General features: G+C 51.4%; 4 protein-coding genes across 4 annotated transcripts; 2 read left to right on the plus strand and 2 right to left on the minus strand.

Annotated features, from left to right (window-relative positions):
- Positions 1 to 262: 262 nt before the first annotated feature.
- PFICI_06800 (uncharacterized protein) lies at positions 263 to 2,167 on the plus strand (the record flags this gene model as incomplete). The annotated part of the gene is made up of 2 exons (XM_007835381.1): positions 263 to 1,850; positions 1,908 to 2,167. The coding sequence occupies 2 exons, from the start codon at positions 263 to 265 to the stop codon at positions 2,165 to 2,167; spliced, it is 1,848 nt and encodes a 615-aa protein (XP_007833572.1).
- A 681-nt stretch (positions 2,168 to 2,848) lies between these two features.
- Positions 2,849 to 4,262, minus strand: PFICI_06801 (GPI mannosyltransferase 1; the record flags this gene model as incomplete). Its single annotated transcript, XM_007835382.1, has 2 exons — positions 2,849 to 3,139; positions 3,213 to 4,262. The coding sequence occupies 2 exons, from the start codon at positions 4,260 to 4,262 to the stop codon at positions 2,849 to 2,851; spliced, it is 1,341 nt and encodes a 446-aa protein (XP_007833573.1).
- A 460-nt stretch (positions 4,263 to 4,722) lies between these two features.
- PFICI_06802 (uncharacterized protein) lies at positions 4,723 to 5,727 on the plus strand (the record flags this gene model as incomplete). Its single annotated transcript, XM_007835383.1, has 3 exons — positions 4,723 to 4,955; positions 5,011 to 5,028; positions 5,088 to 5,727. The coding sequence occupies 3 exons, from the start codon at positions 4,723 to 4,725 to the stop codon at positions 5,725 to 5,727; spliced, it is 891 nt and encodes a 296-aa protein (XP_007833574.1).
- A 1,349-nt stretch (positions 5,728 to 7,076) lies between these two features.
- PFICI_06803 (uncharacterized protein) lies at positions 7,077 to 8,858 on the minus strand (the record flags this gene model as incomplete). Its single annotated transcript, XM_007835384.1, has 1 exon — positions 7,077 to 8,858. One exon carries the CDS (start codon positions 8,856 to 8,858, stop codon positions 7,077 to 7,079), a length of 1,782 nt encoding a protein of 593 aa, XP_007833575.1.
- Positions 8,859 to 9,126: the final 268 nt, after the last annotated feature.

Below are 9,126 nucleotides of genomic sequence, written 5' to 3' on the forward strand. Positions count from 1 at the left end.
GGCAACCCGACGGCGATCGACAAACGGCGACCCATCCGACACTGACAGCCACTGCAAGGCGCATACGTTGACGAGAAAAAACAGCGATTAGGATCAGCATATACGCCATCGAAGTCATTTGCCTAGAAGAAGAAGAAAAAAGTCTCGCAGTCATCTTCGCGTGCCCCACCTGCCTGTCCCGATCGCCGTTCTGCCCTGTCATGCGAAGCGAGCCATCAACTCTGGAGGCACATAACTGAAGCAGCCGATGGCGACGGTTATCATGGGCAAGCGGAGTTCCGACATCTTCGAAGCTGATGACGACCATGAAGGGATCTTCTCTGGCGCCGCAGAGGCGCACTCGCATAGCCTTCACATGCCGCGGACCAATGCTTATCTGCAGAGAGACCTCTCGGTAGACGGCGACGATGAGGACGAGGACCACGAGGGCTCCGCGACTACAGAATTGGCTGCTATAATGACAACGACGTCAACTCCAGTTACACCAGGTCCTACCAGTCCACCGCTGGAGCAGGCGAAGCCGCAGGACTTTGTGCCACCGACTAGGCCGAGCAGTACACCATTTCCCAATGCGCAGCAGGGACAGACCGATATTCGATGCCTGCATTGCCAGCCCGACTGCCAGGATTGCCACGACGATTCCATGGTCATGAGCCCGTTCCCGAACTCGGCCGCGGATGATCAACAACCACTTCAGACGCTAAACGCACTGCCTGCCGAGATCCACGAATGCATTCTTGATCACCTCTTTGGCTACCGAGTATCAACAACATCGCCCAGCTCACTAAGCATTCCTAGTGTAAATGCAAGAAGTTGGAGTACGGCTCTGCGGCATTCGAGAAGAAAGGAGCTGTCAAACTTGGCGCTGGTTACGCCACTTTGGAGAGATCTAGTTCAGGCCCGGCTCTTTCGTCACATCAAGGTGAAGGCCACCATCAATGGCTTTAATGAAGTTGCAGAGTTCTTCACCTTGAACACCCATCTGAGAGAGTTGGTCAAGCACATCGAGATTTGGTTCCCGGTTTTTCAGCCAAAATTCAACACCAGCTTTCCAACGAACTCATCGCTGGCTTTGCCAACCGTCTCTCCCGAGGGCATTTCTAGTGCTCAGTATGGACTGCCCACAGATAACGCTAGTCTTGAGGAGGTATTCTTTACCGTGGGCAACACGTTTCCTGCCGTGCAGGTCATGACCCTTGAAGGAGGTGAGCGCAAGAAGGCGCCAAAGGTCAAATTCACGTTACCATGCCCCCAGTGGAAACCTCGAGAGCTACCAAAGATCAGCACGATACGAACCCTGATCATCAAGAGCCAGTGGAACATTATCCGCCAGCCAAAGGACTGGGAGCAGATTTCAAAGGCACTCCCGAATCTTGAGGAATGGCACGGCACCTATGCCAAGCCCAAGTCAAAGAGCTATCTCAGCATGGCTGGCACTCTGGACATGCTGGAGTCCAAAATTACCAAGCTGAACCTGAGCCTTGAAACGGATTACCGTCGCGAGATGACGTGCCCTGCCTACTATCTCAAAGTTTGCGAACAGCTGCACTGGTGTGAAAAGCTGGCCAAGGCAGCAAGTTCCTTGGAGCACCTGTCGTATACGGGTCGGGTATGCCACACATTTTTCGATATGCTGGCAAAGTACTCCAACCCCCGCACAACTCGACTGAAGACGATTGATATCACGGTCAAGAATTGCTGTCGCCAGAATGCGCAGTGGAATGAGTCTGGTTCCGGCATCACGGACATGCACTTTATCAATGCCTTTGAGCAGCTCGTACTTGGGGGAATTCGCTGCTTGCAACGCCTGAAGCAGGTGAATCTTCTGCGGATCCGATACGTGGATCTAGGTATGTCAAGCACGCTCTGCTTTAATCCTAATATGTATATATTAACATATTTACCAGATTCACCCGTGCCCCCCTTGAACCCCTACTTTGTCATCAAGGATGGCTGGTGCTCAGGTGTTTGGAGCGACCAGATTATAGCAGAGCTCAACCGCGTCAGACCAGATGCACGTTTCGAGGCAATGGCCGAAAGTTTTGGCGAGGTCGGCTACAACAAGGAGAACCGTCTTGTTATCAGTCCCGACTTCCCCAAGTCGAGAGTTCTTTCTCTTAAGCTGGCAAACTACGCCCTACTGACAGGGGGTATCACTATAGTATAGGGACCTCCTAGATTACCCCGTCGAGACTATACGACACACTTCCAGCTTGATCTTCACCAGCTGGGCAAAAGCTTCGTAGAAGCCACTATACCGATCACATTGGCTGCTCTAAAGCTCGCAGCAGATCACGAATTTCTTTTGTTTGGAACCACATACACTACGGCATGGCGTTCATGGTATTTTTGATTGCAAAATTTGAGGCGTTTAGAGGATGGCACGCACTCGCGAATACCCTCTGAAGAGGGCACCCACCTAATTCACATGGAAGGAGTTTTTGACGACCGAAGTTTTTGTAGTTGATCTTGCATGGGAAAGCATAATCGCGTCAGGTGTTCATGGAGGGACACGGTTGAAGTCAGGAAGGAGTCATCATTCGTCATGGAACATCTACTGTGACACCGCAGTGCCTGCGCCTTGTCGGTAGATTTTGTGTAAATTGCCAAGTTCCGTCGCATGTCTCTGCGAGTTAGTATCATCGCGGAAGAAGCAGACGAAACAAGAAGACACTGCGACCAAAATAAGGGTGGACTGTCGTATCAAATCTCAACTTTGGTAGACAAATCGATCAGATTTCATATGAGTTTTATATTACTCGACATGTTTCCTAACCGCGTTACTGAGACTTGGAATGATAGAACCTGTCTCCACCAAGTCTTGGCCAGAGCACAGTCCAGAATATCTCTATTTGGAGCCATCTGTGCTACTTGATTCTGCAACCGGCCTCGGTCGATCCAGATCTCCAATAATGATACCTAATATCCAACAGTTGACCAAAAAGAAGCCCAGAGATGCATTGAAAAGACCAGGAACAAATGTGGACTGACCAAGAAACTCTAAATTGTAGCCCTGCTGTAACCAGAGTCCCTGTGTCACGATCCATAGCGCAAGAGCCGTGATACCGAAGGCGGGTCGTTGGATGAGTGAGGAGTTGGGCAGGTAAAGCGGTAGAAAAATCATGTACCAGAGAAAATACTAAGGCAAAAGATATAGTAATTAGCAAAAGATAGAGGATGCGGGGATTGGGGTTCGGGATTACATATCATACCTGACTTGTGCACACCTTGTTGAAAGTCACAAAGGCAAATGTCTGCGCCAGCATCGTGGTCGGCAGGTCTTTCTTGGCACCAACGAGGGGGATGAGCACACAGCTGAGCAGGAGCTGAGGCAGAAAGGCCACACTCTCAATCTTGAGCCCAAGGAAATCCACCGAGGTCGTCGTCGCGGCACTCGGCCCGCCCACCAAGTGCGGCTGCGCTGATGCGAGGTAGAGCAAGATGTTATACGGACTAAAGTTGTGTCGATGGTCGATACGTGTCACGTGGTGTAGGAATGTGTGCTGGAGAAAGTCTTGCCCGTAGAGGGCGTACATCCAGAGGTTCAGAGCAGCAAACGTGGCCAAGCTGATGAGGGCGAGGCGGAGACGGGCGGGCGTGATGAAACGGCTGATGAATGACGCCGCCGAAGAAGGAGCACTCGACGACGGCACCCGTTCGGCGTCCATCCACCACACGATAGCCGGCGCGTATATGAAGGGGTAAATCTTGAAGTGCACGCCGAGACCGAGCAGCAGCGCGGCCAAGGTGACACGGCGTTCGAGCACGGCACACAGCAGGGCGGCGACCAGCACGCCCAGCAGACCCTCGGAACTTCCGCGCGTCGAAATGGTCGCCACCATGGGGTTGAGCAGCCAGATGGAGGCGTAGCGCAGGGCGGCTCCCGTTGCCAGGCCGGCGTGCCGCCGCAGCACCCGCACCAGCAGCCAGCCCGCCGCCAGATCCGCCGCGGCGAACAGGATCTTGCCCGACGAGAAGAACAAGGCGCCCGGGAGCGTCGTCGGGTACAGTAGCCAGGCCAGCACGGGCGTGTACCGGTACGTCTCCCGGGCGTAGGGCGACGAGGCCGAAGAGGACAGGGACGGCGGCGCAAAGGTCAGCCGCGCCGCGTCCGTAAAGACCAGATAGTCAATATCAGTGTACTTCAAGGGCGAATTGGCGTCCTGCCACAGCCCGTAGACGAGTAGTACGGCCCGCAAGAGGAATGCCGCCGTAAAGACGAGCACCGGCGAGGAAAAGAAAGCCGATATAAGATTCGTCATGATTCCTGGAGCTACCAGAGCTGTATAGCCTCGTTTTCCCTGGTCTGTGTATTTGGCAGTATCACGTCCTCCTCTCACTGTTATAGGAGGGGTTGTTCAAGCTGCTGCCATGCAGTATCAGTCTCTGGAGGCCCAACCTTCTTGCAAGACAGATGATGGTCAATTGAACAGTAGATTTGAAGACAACAAGAAACAATTGGCTTTAGATGAAGTATGATTGTGCTGCCGCCACAAGCAAAAACATTGAAATCGTGGCTACAATTCATCCAATTCATCATCCCCTGTTGGCCCCTGTAGCTTTAGGCCTGGCCAAAGTTTTAGTGGCGCCGTCTCATGGCGTGGTGCAAAACCCCAGAAAAAACCGCTACAAACACGCCCGGGTAGATGCACCACTGGTACCCACGTTTGTCTCCATACCTCAAGAATCGTCGTTTTGCTGGGCCAAGACAATGAAGTGATCATGTCTGAATCCAGTGACAAAAAGTCGAGCGCAGCGGGACAACAGGGAAACAGAATGCCGGGAGTCAAGAGAGATTACAAGGGCAACAAAAAGGACCTCCCTGTCCGTGATGCACCCCGCAACGAGTACACGTCCATGTTTGAGGGCTTCCGCAATGAGCTCGACAAGCACCATGACCGCCGTGAGAAGATTGTCAAGGTCTCACGGGATGTCACCGCCCTAAGCAAGAAGATGTAAGAATCTGCATTCAAGAGTTGATGTACAATCTTGCTGACGTGCGCGTTTCAGCATATTTTCCCTACAGAGGTAAACAAGAAGAAATTTACAATATTTTAATGACTTCATAATAATTGATTTCCCTCCAGAGTCCGCAAGCTTGGCCAACCCATTCCTCCCAACATCACCAAGGAAAACGAGGAACGTTTGGCAGAGATCAAGTCGATGCTGTCGACCATTGTAGACGATGTGTCTGGCATCCGGCGGTACCGCTACAATCTCATCTGCCTAGAGGAGTTTGTCGAGGCCATCTCCTTTGCCTACTACCTTGAGCACCAGAGTCTCATTTCCCCAAAGACCACCCAGGAGGCGCTGGGCGATGTCAACATTCCCTTTACAGCCGCCGACTACATTTACGGAATCTTTGACCTTACGGGAGAGATGATGCGCTTCGCCACTACTGTCACGGCTCTTACCGGCGCCATCCCCACCGGACCTGTGGCCGAAAAGTCGAGCACTGATGAGGATTCGGCCATGACGGATGGCGACGAGGCCTCTGCACCCAGAAACATTCTCGGCGATCTTCAGGATGTCTCTAGTATGCTGCAGCTCGTGCAGCTAAACGATCGCAACTATCGCAAGAAGAAGGATGTCATGATTGAGCAGGTGCGCAAGGTGGAGCGTGTTGGCTATGGTGTCACCGTCCGTGGCAACGAGCGTCCAAAGGGCTGGATGCCGGATATGAATGAAGACTATGGCGGCGGAAATGATGATGATGGACAAGATTGAAACAATGTCAGATAAATATCCGAATTGTCGCATGCAAGTAATTGTAGTATTACTAGATTTAGTCATGATAACACCGCATGGCTGTAGGAATTAATACCAAAATTTACAAATATTCTGGCGGTGCCCAATTCTATCTATAAATCTCGACATCCAATATGCGCATGGCAAACTTGGCTCAGTAAAACATATATCTGGCCATTTCTTTCTATACTCGCTCTCGCCGCCTCGAAATTGTTCTTCTTCTGTGTCTGCTTTCCCCGCCACGATAGTGAGGCTTCTTCTTAAAAGGAGGATCTGGAAGACGGGGGCCTTCACGTGGCCAGTCGGGATCATAATAGCCCCATATCCATAGGTGCCGTGGCCGGCCGCCGACGTATGTCCGTTCTTCCTCTGTAGCAAGTCGTGTCGAGTACCTCTTCTCTACGGTGTCCCCAGTGACTGGATCCTTGACCATCGTCTTTTTCCGATTTAAATACAAATGGCCATGTACGTTACACGTCTCTTCGTCGATGCCCATGCGAACTGTGACGTGATAGTCGTCGTCGGACATTTCGCGGACGACTCTGCCAGCGTCTATTTTAAAAGTCTTTTTCGTGGTAGATTGATTATGTACACCCATCCTAAATTCGCAGTTAGTCAAAGCTACCTACAGATGTAGCAAGAGTAGGTAACAAGAACCAACATAACCCAAACATAAGGCAGCCTGTATCTACGGGCTTCGCCTCTCAAGATGCTCTCAAGGTTGTCTAGTCCAAATCTCTCTGGTCTGCTGAGCCAAACTATCTATGGGAGTGTCAACATGAGTATTTGCAAGACGTCTCTAATCATGATTGACTTACTTTAGGGTCATCCAAATCTCCAGTTCCAGTTGTGCGCCTGTATACGTTGCTTCTTAAGCGTAGTAATAATGCTTCATCATGACACCCGCCCGGGCCTAGCCTCATCCCCGGTATCCAAGAAATTTGGAAGCGTCCCATGTTGCGATATACTGTATACTTTTACTTTACGATTCGAAGAAGTCATTGATTCAGCACACTTGAATTGCATGATTACCAACTTATTATACGCGGGCTTTGCTTTCATGCGTTGTCAATGAACTGTCACAAAGCAATTGCACAAAGGAAGGCCGTCGTCAGCTAGAGATTGACGTTCTGGATAGAGGCACTTTTTTTTTTTTTTTTTTTTTTATTCACCAAGATAAAGCCCGAAGAACGGCCAATAAAAGACAATGCAGCCTTGTCATGATGTAACATCACACTTGAGAAAACATCATTCATGGATTTTTGAAAAACAAAAAAATTCAATTAATGAGGCAGCACATGATGACTACCTAGTATTGGGACCTCAAATTAATCCGATGTCCAACAGGTACATTCGACATTTTGCCCACTTTTCAGCCCTTTCCAAACTACGTTGAATATGCCGGTGTCTGATCTTATAAGACCGTAAGCAACACAACACGACAGAGATAGAAGCACGCCGAAAACGCCCAGAAGAACAGAAACTTGCTGATACTGGAGAGGGCGCGGATTCTGTCCGATTACTGGCTCCTCAGCGCCTGTATCAGGTTGCGGCGCTGTATCCTCCAGCGGCTTTGGTGGAGGCGTAGCAACATCTTTGAACCATTGATGTTGAAGCACCAAACTGGCAGCGAGTCGTGCGTCGCTCTCATACTTGACCATTTGGCCAAGAAGACCTCCGAGGGCCAATATTTCCTGTTCCGTGTACTTGTAACCTTGTTCTGCCGCCTCCCGTCTGCACTTTTCGTAGAACTCCTCCATGTCTACACCATCAGCCTCCATCTGCTCCAACTCCTCTTCGTCAAGGTAATGCCTCTCGTAGTCTCCTCGCTGCTTTCCGAGCAGACCACAGAAGACGTCAGTGTACGGGGTGCCCGACAAGCGGATCCTTTTTGCCAGGCCTAGCTGAGACGGGGTGCAGGTCACCGGCCGGATGCCCGGTTGATTGTCGAGGGCGAATAGATCTTTCTCACTCTTTGGTACTTCGAGGACATCGGGTTGAATGTAGTCACTCTCCTCCCACCGAGTGCGGAAAGGCTCTGGTAGCGGTCCGAGGAGAGCCTCAATGTCATGCACGAGCGTCCCGAAGCGTGCGCCATTCCATTCCTCGGAGCCGAGAAGCGGCTTGCCGGTACGTGTCTCGTACAGTGTACATGCTAGGGACCAAATATCGCTACCAAGACCCGCCTTGCCCGGGAGCAGGATCTCGGGGGCGGCATACTCTAACGGGATGCCGGTGGTCTTTTCGGGATCAGTGATGCGAAAGGACTCGCCAAAGTCACCAATCGCAACCTTTTCTAGGAGGAGCGTCTCAAACCACGGCTTGTATATGGGCGCGACCGTGTAGCGAGGAGCATGAGCTCCACAGTCTTCTCCATTCTTTGTGAAAACTGGAATGGTCGTGGGTTCCTCGTCCACCAGGGTCAGCAGCTCGTCTTTGGAGAGGTTGTTCAGGGTCTTCTGGTCCAGTTCCATGAGAATATTGGAGGGTCTGAGATCTCCGTGCACTACACCGACAGAGTGCAGCAGGGCTGTGCCCTGCGCAATCTGGTGACACATGTTTCTCATTTTCACTCCAGACTTGTCCTCTTCCTCGTCCGACTGCTGCCGCCACTCCCTGACCGAGTAGCCCATTACCCTGAGGACTTGGCAGATATGCCTACCATTCGGCCCTTCGATCTGAAAGACTTCAAGCGGCATGAGAATATGGCTTTCTTGGAGCTTCTCTGGCGTATGGTGCTTGGTCAAGTGCGCAATAACAGCCGGCTCCTTAGACTTTTCCGTCTGCGATGCCGAGAGAATCTTGAGCGCTCTCCAGGTCTCGGTGTCCCGGTCGTGGCACAGCCAGACCATGCCAAAGCCTCCCTGGCCGAGCTTGTGCAGGACCTCGAAACGGCCGTGGATCACGTCGCCAATGTGTACGGGGTGGAAACCGCCGGGGTTGTATTCATTCACATCCTCGTGCGTCCCCCAGACCTCGCGCTCGGGGTCATGCTCGTACTCTTGCATGCCGTCTCGGCGGACCTCGTCGTCTTCCACCATGTCATCCTCTTCCACGTAAGGAGCTTCGTCGATCGGACTGCTGGTGATCATCTCCTCATACGAAGCCATGATGGTGTACGTCGGGATAAGTCTTGTACTAGCTACGTATAGGCGTTCGCTTGTCTACAACTTTTTGCTACGTGACGCAATGAGTTCCGTTGCAATAAAGAAAAATATTCTCTTTCCAAAATCAGCGCGATTAGAGCAACCAACCAGGGATACTATCAGATATGCAGATGGAGACATTGTCATCATGATAAATTATGGCGACTTAAGTAGAGAGACACCGATTGTTCTATCTGGTTTGCTTTGTCCCTTTGCAATGAAAACGGACTTT

The sequence above is a fragment of the Pestalotiopsis fici genome (genome assembly GCF_000516985.1).
Source record: "Pestalotiopsis fici W106-1 unplaced genomic scaffold PFICI_Scf_4, whole genome shotgun sequence".
Lineage (NCBI taxonomy): Eukaryota > Fungi > Ascomycota > Sordariomycetes > Amphisphaeriales > Sporocadaceae > Pestalotiopsis > Pestalotiopsis fici.